The 24,405-nt window shown below is 37.0% G+C and overlaps 1 protein-coding gene across 3 annotated transcripts in view; it reads left to right on the top strand.

Annotated features, from left to right (window-relative positions):
* PTPRD (protein tyrosine phosphatase receptor type D) overlaps nucleotides 1-24,405 on the top strand; it is a gene marked incomplete at both ends in the record, with an annotated part of 295,416 nt that overhangs the window by 239,981 nt on the left and 31,030 nt on the right. For all 3 annotated transcript variants that reach the window (XM_084278300.1, XM_084278299.1, XM_084278298.1), the window contains 3 exons: nucleotides 6,414-6,589; nucleotides 21,714-21,833; nucleotides 22,381-22,535. In XM_084278300.1, coding sequence (XP_084134426.1) covers nucleotides 6,414-6,589; nucleotides 21,714-21,833; nucleotides 22,381-22,535 — 451 coding nt within the window. The remainder of the gene's footprint in view (nucleotides 1-6,413; nucleotides 6,590-21,713; nucleotides 21,834-22,380; nucleotides 22,536-24,405) is intronic.

Here is a 24,405-nt window from a genome sequence, read left to right as displayed (position 1 = left end):
ATATTTACTACAAGTAACCTCATTGATCTTATGTCGGTTCATTTTTCAGTGGGTTCTTACAGTACAAATTTGTGTTTAGACCATTTGAATTGGATAATATCCATAACTGTATAAGGTTTATGTTATAAAACCTAACATAAACAGTTGTTGCTGGCACCTAGTACCTGTCTTACTTGATTTTTGCTCTTAGTTCAAAATGTTGGTCATTGATTTAAATCAGTAGTACAACTTCATTAACACTTTGAATTCATCATTACATTCTTCCAACTTGTTTACAAGCATGACAGAATTTAATCCTGTTACTTCACTCTCTTTTTATGACTAACAGCACATCTTTTAGGGAAGCAGCACAGAAACAAAGGTTTATGGTTTAATTTGTTTTAAATAGAAAGGCTATTCACTATTTAGTCTTTGTAAAGGATTGAAATAATTTAATTATTTTATTTCAGTTTGTGAACAAAATGTAAAGCCAAATTAAAGATCTTTAACATTACACCTGTATTCAGGAAATCAAGTGAATATATCTGAGGTGTACATATTACCCTTGTGGAGCTAAGTACACGTTGCAGCAAGCTGTAGTGGCATCTCAGTGTATGCATACAGTCTCAACATCAATTGGGAGCTTTAGATTTCATTTTTTTTTTAATCTTATGCACTTTAATTGTGACATTGGCTAATTTTGTTTTATTGCTCATTCACTCTTGCTCTGTAAAATCTGGACTGCTCTATTATCTTGAGGTATTTGCAAATGGGATATATTTTATGCTCAACTACTCATCTGATACTTCCTCCGTTGTGCTTGATTCCTGTCTGGCAAAATAAGGAGATTGCAGACTCTGGTCATTCATCACCATAGTTGAAAAGGCTACTGAAGAATAGTTACGGTAGAATTACGAACTGAAATCTTCTGTGCAGAAACTGTGTCTCTGCCATCCTGAAACTTTTAAAAGTCAGGTTGTACTGCATGGATTACTCTAAATTTACACTTCAGGTATGCCACCATAAATCTGTGGTAACTCTACTGATGCCAGTAGACTTAGTTAAGGTTCATATCAGTATTACTGAAGGCAGAATTTCCTTGCCTTGTCCCTTTTTTGACTCATGTTTTACAGAACAACTGACCTCTTTTAACTATTAAACCCAAATTCAAGTAATGATGGCAATTGTTGGTGTGCTTTTGGGTATGTTGCCTTCAAGCTATGGCAGCTAAAAAAGGTTTGCAGGATTTCATTGTATTGCAGTCAAAGTAGTTGTCATTTGACTGTTTTTGGACTATTAGACCTGACAGCGAATTGTTTGGCTTTCTCAAATCAGAAAGAGATTATGGCCAGAAAAGTCATTGCAGAAAGTTGTATTTTAGATTTATTTTATTTATTTATTTATTGTATTTAGATTTATTAGCCTTTAATAATTGTTTCTGCTTGGTCAGTGTAGATATTTACAGATGTTCAGGGTTTGTATATGTTATTTTTAAACTGCACACACTTCATTAGGCCTCTTACAGTAAGGCACCTTCCCTAAAGGGCTTTAAGTTCATGCACAGTGAGGACATAGATGATAAAGTAAAAACTAGGGTGGCAAAGTGTGAGATAGAAAGTGAGAGTGGGAAAATGGTATTAGAAAGCACAAAAGGATTTGGGGACAGGATGTGAAACTTAGGTCATGCATGAAACAGTTATGAAAAATGACTCCTGGTGAGAAATGAGTTTGATACTTAAAGGGACTGTGAGAATAGATGGAGAACAAAAGAAATACCTAATGGATACTGTGGGTTAAAAAGTCAATGGAGCTGAGCATTGTGAATCTTATTGTTCTTTTGATCTCAATTGTGATATAACCATATAGAGTACTGTATTCTGCTAGAGATAAATGCTTGATAAAAATCTCACACTGCAGTGTTGGAGCAGCAGCACCTAGTCTTTCCTGAAACTACATTACTTAAGTCACTAACAGTTACTCAGGTCCTCTGGCAAATGCACTTCCCTGTCCATGTCCCAGCCACATCTTTTTCATGTGCCATAATGCTAAATTGCCTTGTAAAAGTATTTTTCTGGCTAAAGAACATAGAAGATTTTGTGTGCCTTCTAGATAAAAGGCAGCTAGAGAAACAGAGTAGAAATTTCTGCTTTAACCTAGCTGGGAAGAAATCCTCTTTGCAAATATCAGTTATTGTTACTGGCATCTGTGATGAAAGAAGTTAGAATCTGGAAACTAGCTTTCATCATTCAAATTTAAAGAATTAGAATTTCATTTAGAAGTCATTAATTTTAATATGATTGATAAAACTAGTAAGTAGAAAGAGTATTTACAAATTTTGGCATTCAAGATTGTTTTAAATCAGGTACTAGGACTGGCTGCTAAATTTTGTAAAGATCATTTTTTAGTGCACAGTTTGCGATACTTCTCATGCTTAATTTTCACGCTGAGTTTGTGCCATATCAGCTCCAAAGGACAGCTTTCCCAGAAGATCATTTAACCACTTTACAAAGTGTTGTTTTTCTTTTTCATTTTTCCCTCAGGCTTTTATTTATAACATATGCTTCAAAGTATGATACCAGGCATCATAATATAATTCTAATTTATGCAGGAAACATTTCTTACCAGCTTTCTCAGTTCCTTTGGTAATAATACCCAGTTGGTGTAGATTTCTCCCGTTGGCTTCATTTTTCTTTCTCATCTGTTTTGTGCAAAAAATGTTTTATTATCTTGATAAAGGAAGAAAATACAGCATTGTGCCTACCAACTGTATATTCTAAGTCATTAATTCCAATATCCACAATAAGAAGTGTCATGTAAAAAAGTTTCAAGTCTCTAGAATAAGGGGTTTGAACTCAAAAGTTCTGCCTTTCATGGAGAGAAATCATGTTTTTCAGCTATAGACTATGCAGGATTTTTATTTTATTTTGTTTCTCCCAGAGGAGACTTTCAATCAGTTCTAATCATAGTCAAACAGTCTTCCTCTGTCCATCCAAGCATCTTCCCTGAGGAGTGACATTTGTTGCTTCTCTAGTGCCCCTGAAGTTACTAGCTCTTTCTTTCTCGAAAGTATTTTGTCAGATTTTTCCTTTAATTGTATAGAAAGTCAAATCAAATTAAAATTTGTGTTTAAATATAATGTGAACATATAATACAAGAAAATCTTTTAAGTTGTCTTGGGCACAAAGGCAACATTTTATGCCAGACTACAGGTGCAGTAACCCATAATCTGAAGCCTTTCAAGATTATGTTGAGTCTTAATTAGTGTCACAGTTAATCAGTGGATTTGTTCATTACTAATGGAATGAAACATTAAGCTTACACAGAATGACTGGAGAAACTCTTAAAATTGTAGCTGAAAGCAAACATACACACACACACACATACACTCAGACAAAATAAAGGCATTAAGGAGATATTCCTATTTGCCATTCAAATTCAAACTTGGTTTTGAAGACATTTTTAGTTGGATACCACTGGTTGTCATCAAAGACAGGACTGTGGCCATGATAAATTTTAGTTGGAGATCTACAGCTAGAGATAACAGATCAGAATTGATTTGAAGGTTCAATTTCTGATCAAAAGCATGAGAAACATTTCTTTAACCATATTCAATAATGTATTGTGTTCCATAGCCGAAGAAATTCAACCCTGTTACTTTGTGGAGTGAAAGCAGTCACAACTTTATTACATACTACAGACCTGTCAGTTTGGCCTTGGCGACAGGTTATGGAGCAGATTATCTTGAATGCCATCATGCAGCACATGCTGGATGACCAGGCGATCAAGTCCGGTCAGCATAGGTTCAGGAAGGGCAGGTCCTGCTTGACTAATCTGATCTTCTTCTGTGATCAGGTGACCTGCCAAGTGGATGAGGGAAAGGCTGTGGACGTTGTCTACTTAGACCCCAGTAAGGTCTTTGACACTGTTTCCCCCAGCATTCTCCTAGACAAGCTGGCGGCTCATGGCTTGGAGGGCATACACTCCACTGGGTGAAACATCAGCTGGATGGCCAGGCACCAGCGGCTGTGGTAAATGGAGTTAAATACAGCTGGAGGCCAGTCACCAGTGGTGTTCCTCAGGGCTCCGTACTGGAGCCAGTTCTGTTTAATGTATTTATCAATGACACGGATGAGGAAGTCCAGTGCACCCTAAGTAAATTTGCAGATGATACTAAGATTGGAGGGAGTGTTGATGTGCTAGAGGGTAGATAGGCTCTGCAGAGCGACCTGAACAGGCTGGATCAATGGGCAGAAGCCAATTGCACGAGGTTCAATAAGGCTCAGTGCCAGGTCCTGCACTTGGGTTACAACAACCCCATGCAAAGCTACAGGCTTGGACAGGAGTGGGTCAAGAGCTGTCTGGACGAGAGAGACCCAGGGGGGTTCGTCAGCAGCTGGCTGAATATGAGGCAGCAGTGTGCTCAGGTGGCCAAGAAGACCAATGGCATCCTTCCCTGTATCAGGAACAGTGTGGCCAGCAGGAGTAGGGAAGCAATCTGTACTGAGTGCTGGTGAGGCCACACCTGGAGCACTGTGTTCTGTTGTAGGCCCCTCAGTACAAGAAGGACATTTTGATGCTTGGGGATTTCCGAAGAAGGGCTACAAAGATGGTGAAGGGTTTAGAAGACAAGTCTTATGAGGAGCGTCTGAGAGAGCTGGGATTGTTTAGTCTAAAGAAAAGGAGACTGAGGGGAGACCTCAATGCTCTCTGCAACTACCTAAAATGTTGTAGTGAGGTGGGAGTCGGTCTCTTCTCCTTGGTAGCTCATGACAGGACAAGGGAAAACAGCCTGAAGTTGCATCAGGGGAAGTCTAGGTTGGTTATTAGGAAAAATTTCTTTACTGAAAGGTACTTCCTTTACTGTTGTCAGGTATGGGACAGTCTACCTAGGGAGGTGGTTGAGTACCATCCCTGGAGGTGTTTAAGAGTAGATAATGTACTTGGCATGGTCTAGTGTGGGACCTAGTAGGGCTGGATAGACGGTTGGATTTGATGATCTTGAAGGTCTTTTCCAACTGAAACCATTCTATGATTTATGATTTAGAGTGAGACAGGGAGCTTGTGTCACCTTGACTCTCTTTTGAAACTGCTTGTGGAACCTGCACCGTAACCTGGGGTTGTAGACTTTGGCATGGCAGATTTGCCATATAAACATAAATCATTAATTTCTGTTCAAAGAGTAATTAACTTTGCTTCCTTACTTTAACAAACCTCTTGTATCACTTTATTATGACAGACAGTACTGTATTTCAGCTAACTCTTCTGGGGAACACTCTATGTTCAACACTGCAGTAATGTGAGAAATGATGCCTTGCCATCACGCTAACACTGAAATTCTACATGAGTGTCTTTTCTTCTTCAAGTCATCAGTTAAAAAACAGTACTGACATCAAAACTCATGCCTGCTGTGCTTTGTCTTCCAACACACACACATAGTCTGAGTTAAAAGCTGGACACCACACTCCTGAACCCAGGAGGGATGGGACTGAGACCTGTATGTCCACGTTGCCCTCTTCTGCTAAGCATGGCTGCCTTGTTAGTTCGGACTAGTTCGGAGCTTCACTAAAGTCAATTCTCCTCCTTGGACTCAGCAGGCAGCATGTTATGATCCAACTCTCAGTGCAGACATGGCACTGCAGAACCTGAGCTAAACATATTCCAGTCAGGATCTGACTTGTTGTAAGCACATCAACATGTGTCTGCTAGGCACACATGAAGTCCCTCTAAGTCTTGTCTAAAATACTTGAGCCTGAAGCAATTGACAGTGAGGTCCAGTTTGCCCACAGGCCTTGGATTATGTCTTCTTTTCATGCATTTAATTTTTATTTGAACTTGCTGAGGTCTTCCTTTCATGCACACACCATATAGCAGATTCCATTGTTTATTAAACTTAATTTATATATCATGTATTGTTAAAATAAAGGTCATAGTTCACTTCCTGTTTAATGGGAAATATCAATGGAACCATAATATTAATAATCTGACAACACTAAACCTTTTTCTATATTTAAAAGAAACATAACAAGCTCAACAAGGTTGTTAAATGGAGTCTACTCAGGCATCTGATGGAGAGACTTCCCAGGCTGGCCTAGGCGGAGGCTGCGATGCTGGTGGGTGAATGCATGAAGCATCAGACCAGCTTTTAAATGCTGCTGTTTCCATTCACTGGTGTCTCCCTCTCCTACAGATTTTCAGGTTTCTTTGATACTTACCACTCAAGGTCCTTTGTTTCAAAAGAATGGCTGTTCCCAGAGAGATCATCATACCCCTTGGCTCCCCATATGGCATAAGCTCACTTGCAAGTACCCATGTACTACTTGGCATGCAGCAAGCCAAGGTGCACTGATCCATCTGTGTGACAGGATTTTTTAACCCTTACATAATAGGACAATACAAAACTACTGCCCTGTGTTTTCACTCTTCTCTCTTTGTAGGCATACCAGGCAGTGACTATATCAATGCCAACTATATCGATGGATACAGAAAACAGAATGCTTATATAGCAACGCAAGGGGCATTGCCAGAAACCTTTGGTGACTTCTGGAGAATGATGTGGGAGCAACGGGGTGCGACTGTTGTCATGATGACAAAACTAGAAGAGAGGTCCAGGGTAAGGAAAGCATATCAATATAAATAGAAATACAGTATTAATAATATTCTACCTGAGTAATCACTTAGATAAGACTTTTGTTTCTTTCATGTATGTTTTTCTGCCTCCTGTATATGCACGATTATTGATTTTTTTTTTTCAGTTGTCACCAGCTATGTGTCCATTAGGTGAAAGTCACTTGTATAGCAAATGTTAATGTTGCTGTGAAATTAGCAAGTCACACAACTTGATTTGTAGGTTCTTTTATATTTTGAAAAACTTGAAATCACTTGATAAACAGTTGTGGATTATTTACGGTTTCAATCACGTTGGAAATACTAGGAGGTGGTTTAAAATGCTACTTCCTCTGTAGCATCCTGTTATGAGGAAGGTAATGTGTGTCAGCAGCATTCAGTTTTCAGTTTTACATGGTATAGATTAAACATTACTTAAGATCAGTGGGGATTTGGATTTGCTTAAGATTTTTATTTTTTTCTCTATCACACCTTGGGTGTTAGGAAAACTCTACAGCAGCATATGGGGTAATAAAATACAAAATTATGCATTATATTTCAATTTTACAGGAAGAAGTAAATTTAGGAACGCAAAGGACTAAAACGTGAGGATGCTATTCTAATAATAGATGGGGTTAGTATGTGCTAAGTATGAAGGGAAATCAAAAAGAATAACACTATTTTTGTTATGTAACAAGAAAAGGGATGGAAATACTAGTAACAGACCACTGTGTTTATATGGAGATTTACTAGTATGTTTGAATTTGATGGCATATATCAATTCAAATGGAGAATGTTATTGAGGGAAGGGAAGTGAAAGAAAACAAAATAAAAGGAGAAAGATGGTGAGAAAAAAAAGGGAAAAACCTTATCAGTGGTCAGTCAGAAGAAGTGTGTCCAGCCCTCAGCTCTCAGTAGAGCACACAGATTGCTTATCATACTTTTCCCACAACAACTCTTACTTTTATCAACATGTACTCAAACTCCTTATGGGTTGTTCCTGCTTATGATGCTGTTACCATTGATGGTAACACCTTCCACTAACAGTGGAAGGTGGTACATGCCTGGTTCATTGCTGAGCTTTCTGTACAACCATGAATGAATCCTGTAGTATTAAGCAGAAGGCGCAACCAAATGTAGAAATCAGGAAAGGGGATTCTAAACTCAGTGGCAATTGCTTCCTTTTGGAATCTGCCGTAGGCACAGGATAAGCATTTGCAAATATAAATCCAGTAGATAAATATCAAAGAAGAGTGCCACAAGAAAAATAACCGCCACAGGCATTCTGAGCTACGCTGTCCTGGAAGCTTGTGTGAAGACGTACGGAGCTGCAAGTGGGAGTCAGGCTGCAGGATTGCAGGTGGAAGGCCCTTAGCAATACAAAATGTTGTGGTACCTAAGGTGCTATGCAACATGTGTTAAAAAGTGCTATGAATTCAGAGGATCAAGTACAGTTCAGAAGAGAAAAAGAGACCAGGGAGAAGAGGAGGTTTGTCATCCAGAAAAGCTTTTGCATCAGTAAAAATTTACAGAGTTAACAGGTAATAGCTGATATTTCAGTAACTCAAAGATGAGCTCCTATTCAAAATGTAAATGTTTTTGCATGTGTAAGCTTGGAATCGGGAAAGTTGCATCATAAAGTCCAATGCTGTGCTGTGTTGGCATTGATGTTTTTTTCACATGCTTGGATACATAAAATTGCAATGAATACATAACTTGTTGAACTTCTTGGCAACAGTCATTCCTTTCTGGAAGCTTAACGATGTACATATATATACATAATATATATATATTCTTTTACCGTTTCATGATTTTTAAAAATTGAGTAGGATTTTTTTGCAGTTCAAGCAATGTATAGCATTCTAATTATAGAATTACTTTCTGCATATAAATTCAACCTATAATGACATCACTGCCTCTCTGTGCCTGGTGCATAGAGGAGGGCAATTTTATCAGAAATTTTCATTTTATCTTGAGTCTACAGACCTTGTCTAGTCTAGGCACTGACAGTTGTTTAGAATTAAGGAAATTAAATTTTACCCATTTCTTCACTAATTACTTTTTATATAATAAATTTGCTGCCAAATAACATCAGTGCTAAGAAAAAAACTGATCCTAATAAGCAGCCCATTGCAGAAGGTGTACTTAAATACTTGGAGTTTATCTTAATACTGCAAGCCATTGACAGCCACTGTCTAGGAAGATGTTTTGATGTACCTAAATTAAATTCTATTCATTCTCTCCAATAATTACTTAGCAGAGTTTTAAGCTAACTCTAGCTTTTGCTGACTGCACCCTAAAAAAACACTGATCAGAATTGTAATCACATCCAGAAGTGATTACCATTCAGCAGCAATATATTCCCTGTACGTGAGACCAGACAATCTAGTCAATGGATTGTCTGTGCATTCAGTGCTTATGTTTCTGTACTTTTTGTGCATAGTTTAGCTCATTCTGTATTCATAGGTCAAGTGAGTTTGATGCAATTCAGGAAAAGTATTAGAGACCATCTATCCATTATGTAATTCAGCTCCAAACTTAGAGGCTGCAACTCTGAGAATATGGCTTACTAGATACCTCTCCTCCTAATACAGTATCTACATCTAATGTAATTAATAGTATTGGTGGGGAGGCAGCAGTGTGAATCCCTGTGGGGAGAAAGTAATACAATAACAGTATTTGTTGTTATTTTTTCTCATGCTATCATTTTACATAGCATAACCTTATAGCAGGAGACCAAGTGAAATTTCAAATATGAAATACAAACAATCTTACATACCATTACAGATTAAGATCTTTGCTAATTTTGTTTCTCTTTTTCCTTTGATTCCTTTTTGATTACTTTTGTGTCTTGGCAGCCTGATCATTATTCCTGCTGCAAGGCAAGATCATTTCTCTCTGGGACTTCATCTACTTTCCATCTCTATGTCGTCATCTCTATTTGGCTCACTTTTTTTATTATGTAGTCCTGCAGCTTGATAGCAGCCTTTTTAACCTGGACTGCATAGATAAAGATGGAGATATTAATTGCATTTGCAGAAACAATGTGGTTTTATTAGCATGTGTTAGATTTCTGAATAACTTCAGCTTTGAGAATGTACATATTTTACAGCTGAGTACCTCAAATGAAGATGTTACAGTGAATTCGTTATTCATTTGTTTGCTAAAAGGAAGCTGCAGGTAGAAGAGAAGCTCTATCACTTATAACCTTTCACACTTTCTTGGTTTTGTGTGAAATGTCATCACCTGAATCTCACTTGACCTAAACCAGTCCAGAAAGTCCATTCCATCATTCAGCTACCATGCACATAACCTATATCAAAAAGATATCTATATCAAAAAGGATTATAGACACTGGCAGTGCATGAAACAGTGTTGGTAGCATATTTATCACATACATGAGTTTAATCTAAATGAAAGAAAATAATATTGAAGTATGCAATTAGACATTTTTAAAAAGCACTTGTGTGTTACACTAAAGAAGGCTATAAAGCATGTAAAGCTTTAATGTGTGATGCCTCTCTTCCTTACTCCTCTGTCTTACCCTCCTTTCCTTCTTTCCTGTGTAATTCCTTATTTTGAATATACTTACTATATTGTTGTGGAACTGATAGAAAATACTTACCTCCTTCCTTAACTTTATGGGCAACATTTTCTATGGTGGGACTATAGTGCCTAGAAATAGAATCTTCTGTCAAAACACACCAATGAGGTCAATGTTAAATGACAATATAATGAATTTAGCAACTGTTCCTATATGAGCCAGATCTTGAACTTTTGTACTGATGAGGAAGTTTTCATACTGATACTATCAGCTTCATTCAGATTTACTAATGACTTAGTGAATGCATAAGGAAAATACTTTTGTGGCATTCTGTTAGCCTGATCAAGACATTGGACAGTAAAGAAGTGGATATCATCATCAATGTCTATTTTTGTGTATTCTTGGCTTCTAATCACATCGGTTTGTCAAAATTTAACATCTTGAATAACGGGGCAGGGAGGGAGAGTAGAAACAAACCCAATAGAAAAGTAAAAATCCTGTCTCAGATTCTTTTCCCCAGTACTGAAATAGATCTGAGTATATGCATGCATCCTGTATCAGCTCCATAAGACGATCCAAGAATAGTTAAAAGTCCCTGCACTTAGCTTCTCTCAACTGTTTACTAGTATTCATGAGAGTCAGGAAAGCTGACACCGTCCTGAAAAAAGCCAGGTGGGCTTTTCCCAAGATTGCTACAGTGCTAAATAGGTACTTCTGTTCTTAAAAGTGTCATGTAACAGGTCTCCTCCTTTGCCGTTCTCATTTGATGGAGTGTTCTGAATCCTGAAATCAGAACACTCCATCTAAGTATTTCAGTTTACTTTTTACAGATTTAGAGACTATCATCTGTTAGAAAAATGGATATTGGGTGGCAGCACCACGTAGAAGGAGATTTGTATTTTGGAGATGGAAATTGGAGTATAATAATTTTCAGGGAGTTGTTTTGTTTGGTGTGTTTGGGATTTTTATTTAATTATTTATTGAGTGGGATATATTAAATTCAATCAGGGAAGCTTTTTTCAGACTAAGTAGCACAAAAAGCATAACCATTTGAATAAGCATAATGAAAAATGTAATTTTACCTTGGGACTCCTTAGTACGAATAGATTTGGAACAATCTTCTGGCCACCAAAGCTTTCTAAATCTTGCCATTGGGGCAGAAAACAGGAAGTCAGATCTGGGAAGAAACTTAAATTCTCCTACAGATGTATAAATTGGTAATGCTTTTAATTAATTTTTGTTTGTTAATGGCAGAATAGTCATTTATATTTAATGTAGCTGACTGTCCTGATCCACAACCAGATAGACCACTTTGGTACAGGTTAAACACCCTTGTGTTCCAATAGACCTCAGATTACTCAGGGTGACTGGATTTAACTCCTGAGTGAGGTTTAATTAGGTGTTTTATTGTGACCAGGTCTTTGCAGTTCCCGGGAACAGATTTAAGACTCATAATGGAGTCAAGTGCCAAGTCACTTTATTTGGCCCACAACAAGTGTGCAAGAGAAGGGGGAAAGGAAGAGGGAAATGAGTGGAAAAGGGGAACAGGGGTAGATTGCAATAGCAACCACCACAAATCTGTGTCATTCTGATGTTTTCAGGTCCGGTGGGGGAAGGTTTCTTCACATATATCTTCCATTGCCACTGTGGATTGGCAGCATCCCACCAGTCCAATGTCTCCTGGTTCAGTGGGAGGAACATTCCCCCTCATGTTCCCCCTTTTGCCATTTATTTTTTAGTGATACCTCATTGCATAGTCATTATGATCTTGGCATAGCCACAACTTCCAGCTGGTGGTAGGATGCATGAGCAGTACTGCCTCCAGAGGGTCCTGGAAAGTTCTTCAGGGTATGAATCCCCTCACACTTTGTCCCTGGGTCTGGGCAGATGTGCAGAGGAATTGGGCTATATTCTTCAAGATATTTTTCCTGACATGTGGAATTCACAGATTTCACTTTGTTGCAATTGTTTAGGGGGATTGAGAGAGATTGAGAGAGAAGAAAGAGAGGAGGGAACTGTTCCGTCACAATTAAAACAGATTGAGAGATAGGGGGGTTCTGCAGCCCCTTACACTGACCTTACAACGAAGACAAAGCAATAGTACATGCAAAACAGTAAGCATAAGCAGAGAAAACTGAGAACTTTGTTTTCTTCTGTGTATGAAATGCATGACGATCCTTGAGACGAATGCAGGCTATGAAGCAGAGCTTCACATGATTGTGATTAAGGTAGTTTTCCATTTGTTGTGCAAGGCTTCAGCAGCAAATTTCAGATCTTTCCTCCTAAGTATGTTTTGACAGGTAATACCAGAGCTATTACCTGTCAAAATATTGGATCAAAAATAAGTGACAATAAGACATCTTCAGTAATATGAGTAGAAAAGTGATCAATAGGTGCACTTAACAATTCATTACAGAATATATCAATATGCTCCCAAGTGCTCTTGTATTCCAGTGTATTTAGACAAAATCTAATTGATGTATAATTAAAAGCTCCACTGAAGTTTTGTATTGTGGAGCACAGCTATGTTTGGTTTTGGTTCTTTTTTTTTGGTTGATTGGTTTGGTTTGGATCAGGTTTTTTAATTTCTGAAATGTGTATTTAAACATAGGAAAACAGAAACAGAAACTAGCTGGGTTTTGCAGCAACTAAAATATATGCATGGCTTTATCTGGTAAGAGGTGAGTTAACATCTCTCCCAGCAGACATATTAGCAGGCAGAACACGTGTTGCAGATGGCATTCTTTCATGCTGAATTGTTTTACTAAAGAAGAATAAAATGTGCAGTTTTGTCATTATTCATTATTCAATTTTAATGGCAAACTAAGGACTTCCATATAAAAAAATGTGCTATCGGAATTTATTTCACTTCTTTAGTGCCTTCAAAATGCTAAGATATGAGCCAGAAGAATGAATGAGAGAGAAAAAAAAAATAAAAAATCTGAAGTCAAATAGACCATGTGTTCACCAGATTTACAAAAATAAAAATAAAAATGTGTAGGTTTGTACTGGGCTGCTTTCCCCCCCCCCCCCCCCCCTCTTTTTTTCTGTAACAGAATGTGGTGGCTACAGTCCAAGAATTCCCACACCATTGTACTAGCTGGAGTTACCAGTTACCATGTCAGAATTGTAAAACTGAACCATATGGCTGTTGGTCATGGAAGGATTCTCAGAGGCACAAGGGCAGGGGTGTGCTCAACTGAAATGCAATCAGTCAGAGCAGAGGTGCTTAATTCATGTAAGAATCTAATCTGAGATGTATACTAACATAGACTGCACCCACAAATAAAGCTTTAAGTTTATTTTATCTAGGCATGTTTGTCATGGTTTAGCCCCAGTTGACAGCTCATCACTGCGTGGCTGCTTGCTCACACCTCCCCCACAGTGAGATACAAAGGAGAATCAGAAGAAAAAGGTAAAAGTTGTGGGTTGGGATAAGGACATTTTAGTAGAACAGCAAAGGAAGAGGAAAATATCAACAAAAAATATTAGAATATACAAAATGCAGTTTGTTCACCTGACCTGATGCCCAGCCCATCCTTGAGGAGTGGCCTCTCTTTCCCACACAGCTTCCTTTATACGCTGACTATGATGTCATATGGTAGGGGACACTCCTTAGGTTAGTTTGGGTTACCTTTCATGGCTGTGTCCCCTGCCAGGGACACAGCTGTCTAGTCAAAATTGCCGCTATCTCAGCCAAAAAATAGAACAACATTACAAGTGGAAGTGCTTTCCTGAGCTGCCTCAGCTAAACCTCAGACTATTATGTCACCCAGCAAAATAGCTGTGGAAATACCATACAATAAGAAAGGTTAATTTTGTGTGAAAAGAAATGCTGTAATGCCACTACATCAGATGAAAATAGTTTTGGTATGCCATGTCTGCTTATCTCAGTTTATACACACTTGGAGTTGAGGACATGCAGAATGAATGCCCCGTGTGAAAAGATGTTGGTAAATTACAGAGAATCTAGAAGAGAATAATAATAATCATAGGTTGGAGAAATGATGTGTGGGGAAAGTCAGAAAGAATTGTATTTTTTTTTTGTATAAGAGAGTGAAGGAAAACATAATAGTCTTTCAGCATGTGAAAGGTTGTTCAATATTTTATGGCAATCAACCATATTCCTGCCTGTGGGGCTCTGGGAGGAAGAAATCTACTTTGCAGCAAAGGTGTTTTATGTTAAACTGTTAAAGAACTTCCAAAATGTAATGTCATAAATGGAGCAAACTCCATAGGATATTTTGTTCAGTCTCTTCCACTATAAGCTTTGTACAGGAATCTTACCTGAATATGGCAATACCTGTTACTGCCACAAGTCTTTTTCAAGGCAGCCAGCCAATTTTTTATGGTACAATACTGCATCCACAAATGAAGTGTTTTCATGTTAGGATAAACAGTTTTTTAAAAATACTGTTTTCCTGAGGCAAGTTTTTTTTAGGAAAAAACTGTACTGTAACTCTGTAATCTGACTTTACTTCTCAGTTCATTTGCCTGGCACTTGACGTAAGACATACATTACTACCTCATATAAGAGGTTCTTCTGTATGGCAAGAAATATATCTGGATAATTTAAGATCTTCAGACAGGTGTCTATGAAAGAGAGTATTAGCATTTACATTTTCTGTCATTAACAAAGCTTTTCCTATTTTCTAAGAAATTAATGAATATGGCTGGATACTGAAAGGTAATAGGTTGTTTTTAAAGTTTGGTGTTTTAGTTAATATCACAGGAACTGTATGAAATAAGTTTATAAAATTAAGATTAAGAATTTAATCTGTGTATTAAACTAACAATAGAAATCTAACTATGATTCCAAGTTCTGTGCAAAAATCAAAATGCAAACTGAAACAATATTCTCCAACATAATGTTTTCATTTCTGTGCACTTTCACTTCTACCTTTCTGGTGAACCAAAACCAAATTAATAGATGTTTATTGCTCTGATATTTTAGTCTTTTGATTATTTTGTTTCACTGATTTTTTACATAGCATTCATATCAGCTGAAAGAGGTCAGCCTGTTGTATGGACGGTAGAAAATTGTTTTTTGAGTGCTTGAATAGTAATCTGAATTATTCAGTATGTTCTTCATATTGCAATGTAGTCTCTTGTTCAGTGAAGGAATTCTTCTGACTGCACATGGTGATCAGCCTTTGGTAAAGGAAGAGGATGAAGCAAAACAAGTCAGCCAATACAGTTTTCCCCTTGTTTCCAACAATGAAAATATTTTCAAGAGCTTTTTGAAAATCTTGCTGTACTTAACTGTTTGACAGACTCATCCTTCAAGATGAATTCACTGAGACCCTTGTCTTCCCAGCTGTTAGGAAGCATCTGAAACAGGCATCTGTCGTGTTTAACCTTGGCTAGACAACCAAGCCTCTCCATCACTCCCCTCCTCAGCAGAACAGGGAGGGAATAAAAATAAGATGATAAAAACTACCCCAATCTCATGGGTCAGAATAAAGCCAGTTTAATACAGCAAAAGCAAAAGGACATGTGGAGGCAAACTAAAAGCAAAAGATTATTCTCTACTTCCCATTGGCAAGTGATGTGCTGCCACATCCCAGGAAGAAGGGCTTCAGTATTTGCAGCAGTTGCTTCCTGAAGACAAATGTTGTGGAAAAAATGAATGCCTGCCACTTCCTCCCCTTATCTCTCAGCTTCTTATTGCTGAGTAGATGCCATATGGTATGGAATATCCCTTTGGTCAGTTGGGGTTAGCAGTCCTGGCTGTGTCTCTCCCAGGATCTTGCCCACCCCCAGAGAGAAATGTTGGAGAGGCAACCTTGATGTGTGCCAACGCTGCTCACCAGCAGCCAAAACACAGTGTGTTACCAACACCCAGCCCCCTACCCATAACCAGCACAGCACTGTGAGAGCTCCTGTGCGGAAAATTAACTCCATTTCAACCAGACCCCGTACAGCATCTCACATCAATTCCAGCAATATAATTTTGAATTTCTTGGCTAGTGTATGGGAACATGAAAGACAAGATAAAGAAAACTTTTCAAATATGACCAATATTCCTTTAAAAATACTGTTTTAATAATGGTACCACACTCTGGCATAAAGATCAGAATGGAAACAGTTTGGGAAGTTATCTTTTTAATTATCATTTATCTTTCACTATTAACTGTTAGCCTACTAATCATACCTCTGAAATTTCAAAAAGTGCGGGTAGGACTAAAGTTATGAACTGATTAGCTTAAATTTAATTTATGTTGTCTCCTGTTTGGAGCTTCTTTTACAAGGCTACTGCAATGAAGACCTTAGAATTATATTGCACTGCAGATAATGTTATTGTCTAAGCAGTTTTTAATCCATGAATACTTAGTTCAGATAAGCTTCAACAATCACAGAATCATTTAGGTTGGAAAAGACCCTAAAGATCATTGAATCTAACCATTAACTTAACTCTGCCAAGTCCAACTGCTAAACCATGTTCCTAAGTGCCACATCTATTTTTTTAAATACCGCTGGAGATGGTGAGTCAACCACTTCTCTGGGCAGCCTCTTTCAGTGCATGACAACACCTTTTGTGTAGAAATTTTTTCCTAATATGCAATCTAAACCTCCCCTGGCTCAGCTTGAGACCATTTCCTCTTGTCCTATCGATTTTGCTTGGGAGAAGAGATGAACATTCACCTGGCTACTGGTAGTTGTAGAAACCAATAAGATCTCCCCTCAGCCTCCAGTATTCCAGGCGAAACACCAATATCTTTGCCTTTACGTACTCACTGGTATATATCTACTATAAATCTTTATTAGCGAACAGTGCATAGAATGTTCTTTTTTTTTGCTGTAGTAAAAATAGGTTTCAAAGAGCCTATATTTCCAGAAATGATTCATGGTTTTTGGGAATACATTTGGGGAGACTGTGAGGGATCTGTCTACCTGGGGTTGGGCGCTCATTTCTTCCAGAATAAGATTCTATTAAATTCTGTTTGACCTGAGTGAGTAAGACTTGCCCAAATCTTGTTCCAAAAGGCCTAAAATCAAGTATTTCTGCATTCTGATTCTTTTGTTGTTGTTGTTTTTCCTCAAATGCCATCATTATAACCTTATGCATTATAGTTAATTGCCTACAGTCTTTAACCTCAGATCAGTCTAATATTTAGATGGTGAGGCATGGTTGCAGAAAGGAAAATAGCTTCAGAGAAACAACTACTTGGAGACAAAACTTTAGCTGGAGTCACTGAAGCACTAAGCTAGCCTGATATGGTTTAAGGCAGTTTCCTTTGCCATCAACTGCCACTTCCTTTTTTTTCAGCATGATTATTATTATAATTTAACATCATTATAGAGAGACTTTATTTGTGAAGGAAGACCATTTTAAAACATTGCTAAATGTTTTTTCTTCAAATGACTGCTGTTCTTTTTAAGCAAAACCAAGCAAGATGTTTGTTACATACTCCTGTTATTTCTTATTCCAGATTCAGCATAATTTGTATGCTGGTCTTACAGCAAGGAATGTACTGTATGAATCTGCCTACTATTACTTTGCTGTCCCTTTCCTGATCTGCATTTTGTCCTTATAATCTTAGATGGCCTGTAACAGCTGGTTCGTGTGTTAAGAATCACCTGATGGGGCTTTTCAGCTTGAATGATGGAACTTTATACTGGAAAATTATTTCTCTGCCCTTGAATGTCACAATTTTTGTATTCATATGTTCATATGGAAATACACTTCCTTCAGGTCTGTTGATGCATGGCAGCACCTTTTCTAGTGTCTGTGACTTGTTGAAGTGTGAATATCCATGAATATTCTTAGAAACTCTGTAGCTACTTAAACTCTTCAAGTCTGAAATGGTCTCAAGATTCTCATTTGCTAATGAAAAAGAAAGTCTTTGCTTTTTCTTGCAACTTTGCTTTCAGTGCGTGCTCATACTTCCATGAAGACTGAGGATTTGCTCGGTCTGCATGGAAGAAATACAGAAGAAAACGTGTATGTTTGAGGGGCAGGTTAAGAGGATATGTGTATCATTAGTTATGTCTTCTAGCTATGTGTACTATTGTGGTACTTAAAAGATTTCATAATATATTTAGTAGTTTTTTGAGACCTGCTCTGATCTCAGTTGCAGCGGTTCTGGCAGCATGCAACTTACGGTCACGAGACAGTGAAAGTAGCAGTAAATGCATGCTTCTCATTTCAACAGTCCTTGAAATGACCGGTGAATTATTTCATTTTCATGTGTCTATTTCATTCATCTTGCCATCTTTAGTGAGCAGTAGAGAACTAATGAAAAACTGTTTGTAGCCACATACAGTTAGTGACACAGAAAAGCTCTCACTGGGTGCAGGTGAATATAGGCTGCAGAGGAAAAGATCATCCCTTGGGTTTGAGAGTCATGTAGATAAGAGGAAGGTGAGGATTAAGAAGTTCACCAAAGATATATTATGAACTAACTCTGAAAATAAGTAAATCTTGTAATTGTATTTCTGAAGGAGGACACATGCTTTTGTCGCCATAGCTTACTACATTAAAACTGTCTGTTTTACAGACATACACAAGTGAGGAAGAAATCACACTTATTACAGGGAAATTAAACAGAAAAGCTAAAGGAAAGGGAAAGATTTAGCAAATAATCTCAAAATTTACTTGTTGACATGTAGTGTTAATTTTTGGATAAGTCAAAGGTTTTGAGGGTTTTTTTCAGGAAAAAAAAATTAATATGTAACCCCTGAAAAATAAACTTACTTTGAGTAGGGAAGGCTGGGATCTTAATTAGGATAAAACATTTAACAAGAACACTGTCTCAGAAAATAGTGTCTTTACAATTGCTGTTTGATTGCTGCTGCTGAAGTGCAATAGAAAACACTGTTCTGATCTCTCACAAAGATAAATTGTACTCTAAATTGTTAGGAGTATTGGGAATGTAAGGTTTATGATCACAGAGCAAGAATGTAGGAGCCAGGTAAGGGCACGTCTTTGAAGAATACCTCTTGTTATGAGAAGAATCAGGAAGCAAAAGGAATAAAAGATGTAGTTCCACAACGTGTCCTTCATGTGCTTTTCCAGAACGTCAAATCCACATCAGTCCAAAATCAGGTACTCTTTCTAAAAATTTAATGCATATTTTTATAAGCTTCCACTTTCAAATAATATATACACCAGTCTACAAATGGTATTTACTTTCGAAGAGTTAGTGTCTGCTTCCAGCAGCAGTCATCTACATCAGCTGGCTCTCACGGGAAGTACTTTAGAAATAAGAATTTAAATGATTGGAGTTCATGTTAGGTAAACTAATACATGAAAAAAAAAAAATCTACACCTAAAAGAGCAGGCACATTTATTTTCTCCTAGCCTAACTGAAAAGGAACAAATTTCTACAAGCTTCTAAATCTGCGTATATCCTAACATTAGATTACTGTATAAAATAAAAATAAAACAAGTATTTTATGTGGTAACATACTATGTTCTGAATTTCCCTTTAATTTCTCTGTCACACATTTACACCTCTCTTGGATTTGGAAGCTGTTTCTATAAAGTCATTCTAGGGAGAAAGCTGGCTAGTTTTTCAGACCCACTTTGTGAAAGCTGGCACTGCTTCTGCAAGCATACCATTTATATGTGGGAACTGCAGGGTAAAAAGGAGATCTATATGTTTAGACATGCAAAGACATATCTAGGTATTTATTTCTCCTATTAATTTAATTAAAAGTACATAAAGTATTCTACCTTTTTTTTTTTTAATTCCTCAATCCCTAACAGGTTTAATCAGAGGTTTATACTAAGCATATAGTTCCTAAGGTTAAAACAGCAGCTAATTTGTAGCAACATTTTCCACTAAAAAACATATGTAATCCTGTGGCAATCAATAAATAATAAACCAAAATTTGTTTGTCTAAAATACAGCTTACCAATACAGACTGTGTCTATATTAATGATAACGTGAAAATAGCCTTAATATAATTATATTGAAATAGCTCAGTTGGAAATATGCCTTTCTGTATGATTTGCAGAAGCCCACAGTTGCTTTTTTAGCTTTGGGAGCCTTGCAAATAAATCATCGATATCCATGAGCTACCTGCAATGCTTACTCTTTCAGCATTTCAGTGAATGACAAAAGGAATTCATTACTTAGTTCTCCTTAATAAGAGAATTTTTTACACTATTAATCCCATTTTTAAAACTGTAATATCAATAAATATTTTTAGTTACTTAATTCCAATTCTTTGTAAAGTAAGCTATCAACTTGTAAAAATTGTTTCAGGTTTGGATTTGGGGGTTTATTTGCCTCTAATAAATGTTCATAACTTTCTTCAGTGGTTAGCATTTTTTCCCTTCTTTATTTAGATTACTTATTCTCGGACTCTTATTCATGAACTATTAGTGATCTGTGACCTGTGAGCCTCAGAATAAAATAATCTTCTAGCAAAAGCTATTTGGGACTGGGGAGTTTGAAAGTATACAGTCTCTCTCAGTAACTACTGTGAAAACCTGAATAACACCTGAATTTCAAGGACGTATTTCTTAATGTTCCATTTTCTTACATTTTTTCTCACTGAATCTGATGAGTCTGACTTAGAGTGATTAATGAAGCCATTTATTAAACAAATTCAACATATTATTACTGAATTTAGAATACACTTCTTTTCTGTAACATATGCAAAGCTGATTGGTAGGAAAGTATTATAAATAGAATGGAGACTGTCTCAGTTTCACCTATCAGTCCTGGAAGCAAAACATTTTCTATTGTTTAACCTCCATGCTCTTTAGTACCATATTTGCTGATATTTTTAGGGATTCCAAATTTCTATTTTTCATAGTAGCTTACATCACAAGTACCATCTTTAACTACAACAAATTATTGAGCCTCAGCAATGGTGATAAACATATGGTTCTCTTGTGTGTCATCTTACAGGGAATTATTGCAGCTCATTATTATTCTAAACTATGATGTTTTGAAGTGGAAATTTCTCTGAATAAAATGTCTTGTGTCTTTTAAAGTTTGATGGATGAATTCTATCAAACCACGGGTTTTTTAAATGTCTGAGAACGCAGTGTTGTTATGTGCTTTGTAACACTGACCTGAGAAGGAAATGGTATTTTCTTGTAGTGCACTTAACAGTTGTTGGTCTTTCTGTGTACTTAAATTTTTTCTCAAAAAATCAGTTTATTGTTGAAAATGTTTCTAGACAAACTAAATATTAACATCCAAGCAACAGTTTATGTGAGAACTAATATGGAATTAACGAAGTATGGCAAATATTCAAATAATCGCCTGTCTACCTTTACTGGGATAGTACAGCTATTAAATACTGGACCAACTGGTAAGTTATGGAAGAGGTAGTCCATAGTTTTAGCTAGCATAAATTGTTTTTACTGTAGTGCATCGGTACTTGCTAATATTTCTTAACCATCTGCTCCACTGAATTTACAAATACCAATTATGGAAGAAGATATTGTAAGAGCTACTACCAGAAGAGCAATTCTTGTGGATGATAAAATGAATTTCTTATGTTGGATCCTTAGCAGTTTTTGAAAATCTTAATTCAACGTACTTAAAAAAACCTATGGTGAAATACACTCAGATATATCGAATGTTTTCTAATGTATTAAATAATTACATATTTTTCACTACAGGTGAAGTGTGATCAATACTGGCCAAGCAGAGGCACAGAAACTTATGGACTAATCCAAGTGACCCTTTTAGACACTGTTGAATTGGCAACATACTGTGTTCGTACATTTGCACTTTACAAGGTATGTATACTTATTTATAATTAAAGCATACATTCAGATTTAAACTCCTTCCTTCCTCCCTTCCTCCTTCACTCTCTCCCGCTGCCTTGACGTGTTTCTTTATTTTGCTCCCTTCCTATCTTTCTCCTTAACTTCCTCACTCCTTTTCTCCCTTTTCCCTCCTTCCACTTTCCTCTCTTTTCCTCCTAGCAGCACTGAACGATCAAACTTCTACAGAGTGTATTTTTCTTACAGCATGGAGTTTTGTAAGTTAATGCAGAGGTCTGCCTGTGAAAAACCATTTAACTGAATGAAATGCTAGCTACAGCCCTGACAGTCATTGTGATGCATTACTGTGAAGTATAGTTAAAGCTCTTATATTGTTTGAATCCAGCAGTTAAGAATATAAGAAACATTTCCCTCCATACTCTGAGCTCCATTTTTTTCTGGCCAGAAATATGATTTGAATACACTGCTCTGTTTTGTATGCTTCTGCAGTTGTTTGTTTGAAAAGTGCCAACATCACATCAAGTGGCACTTTTCTCAGGAAATGTTTTTAATTTCATAGAATGGCTCAAGTGAGAAAAGAGAAGTGAGGCAATTCCAGTTCACTGCCTGGCCTGACCACGGTGTCCCAGAGCACCCAACACCATTCTTAGCTTTCCTGCGACGAGTCAAGACCTGCAACCCTCCTGATGCTGGACCTATGGTCGTACATTGCAGGTGAGCGATTTCTATCAGAGTATCTTATGCCAAGATTACTGCTGTTTTCTTGTGAATTAAAATATTATCTTCTTTCAATGGTTGCATTGCGAATCAGAGACCTGAGTATGGCACTGCTAACTTGGAAAAGCTAGAATTATTTTCTTTGGTCTATGCAAGAGGAATTAATTTCAGAGTATCTAAGGGTCTACAGGGAGAATGCCTGCAGAGAAAATGCAAAAGTATCTCTGGCAGAAAGTGGCATGAAAAAGAAAGAGGATAGTGTTGATTTAAGAACCTGAATATTGAAGAAAGTGTGTTTTGAGCAGTGTGAAACAGATTTTGAAATTGTTACTTCTCTTGTGTATGAAGGTAAAGAACATGATAATTAAGAAAGATAAATGGCAACTTTTACTGAAAGTAAGTAGACACCTTAATCTTTATTCAAGGTTAAATCCTCAGTTTATGACTGTGAGGAGCTGGAGCTGCAAAGTCTGTACCTGGGGAACAGGGTGAGCTCAGTTCCAAGGAAATGAGTGCTCCATGCTCTTTGTGAGATAGCAAACCTTTTTCAGCATTATAAGGTATGAATTAATATGCTCCTCAAGAGGAAAACATCTGGTCCCCTTAAAATTCTGGGAGTATGAAACTGAAGAGGAAGAGATGGGGATTCTTTGGAAATCTTTGGAATGAGCAGATCTTTAAGAAAGCTTTAAAATCACACTGATAAGAACGTTGTTGAGATGTATGTGCCAATTCTGATAGAAATAAGCTTTAGGATGGGTCTCCCTCATCCCAGGGCCAAGTTGTTACTGTTTGTATAGTTTACCATGTTGCCACTTTCAAAGGGAATTCCTAAGGTCACAGATTTTGATGAATTCATTTGGGGATTCCTTCAGTTAGTACAGCCAAAGGCTACTACTCCCAGTTCACCAAAGCTACAGATGCTTAGCATATATGAAACATGTCTTGCTTTTTTCATCAAAAAACTGAGGAATAGGTATTACAGTGATTACAGCATACCACCTCCTCTAGTTCTAGCCTCTTCTACATTGGTAAGCCACACATAGAAGCTAGTTTTTTGAACATTTTAAAAGCAATTAAAAGAGGCTTTTGTAGGAGGAAAATAAAAGTCAACAGGAAAACAAAATAAGCAGGACTGCAGTGTTGAAATGGGCAGACTGTTTAGGAAAGATCAGAGAACATGGTAGACAGATGTTTAATGTTTATTGAAACACTAGGGTTAGGAATGTGAAGTAAATATAAATAATAAACCAAATCTTTTTATACCGTTTTAAAAGTATTTCCTGAGTGGATTAAAATATTTTGAATGTTGCCTGGAATTATAGATTGCCTCGGATATAATTTTGTCAACTTGATCCATATAGAGCATACCTCCAAAGGTGCTCAGCAGTGAAGATATTATGTTCTAAATCAAAACTAAAATTAATAGAAGAAATGAATCCTCCCACTCTAGGAAGGCTGTTAGGTTAGTATAATTATCTAAATTCTCTCAGTACAAAAATAGATGAATTAAATTAGTTGTTAAGAGTCATACAGCAAGTCATTGGAAAAAATGAAGTAAAATACAAAGCTCATTATCACTCAGCAGTATTGATGAACTGCAAGGTCATTATTTTCTTTTTGTCATTGGTTATGCATGCAAATTTCAGTGAGAGTGATAATCAGGTTATGTAGTATGATTTGATGCCTGTTGAGGGACCTTTTTTCCCAATTTCCTATTATTTTATTTACTGATACTCTGCAATATGCATATCCTGGAAGTGAATTTGTTTAAGCTCTTTGCCTTAAGTATAGCTTCGTGAAACATTAAGATTTTTAAGAATTTCATATAACATATCCTCTAAAAAGCAGACTTCTATATATTAAA

This window comes from Gallinula chloropus, assembly GCF_964237585.1.
Source record: "Gallinula chloropus genome assembly, chromosome: Z".
Classification (NCBI taxonomy): domain Eukaryota; kingdom Metazoa; phylum Chordata; class Aves; order Gruiformes; family Rallidae; genus Gallinula; species Gallinula chloropus.
The sequence above is the reverse complement of the archived record's forward strand: the minus strand, read 5'-3'. Positions and strand labels throughout refer to the sequence as shown.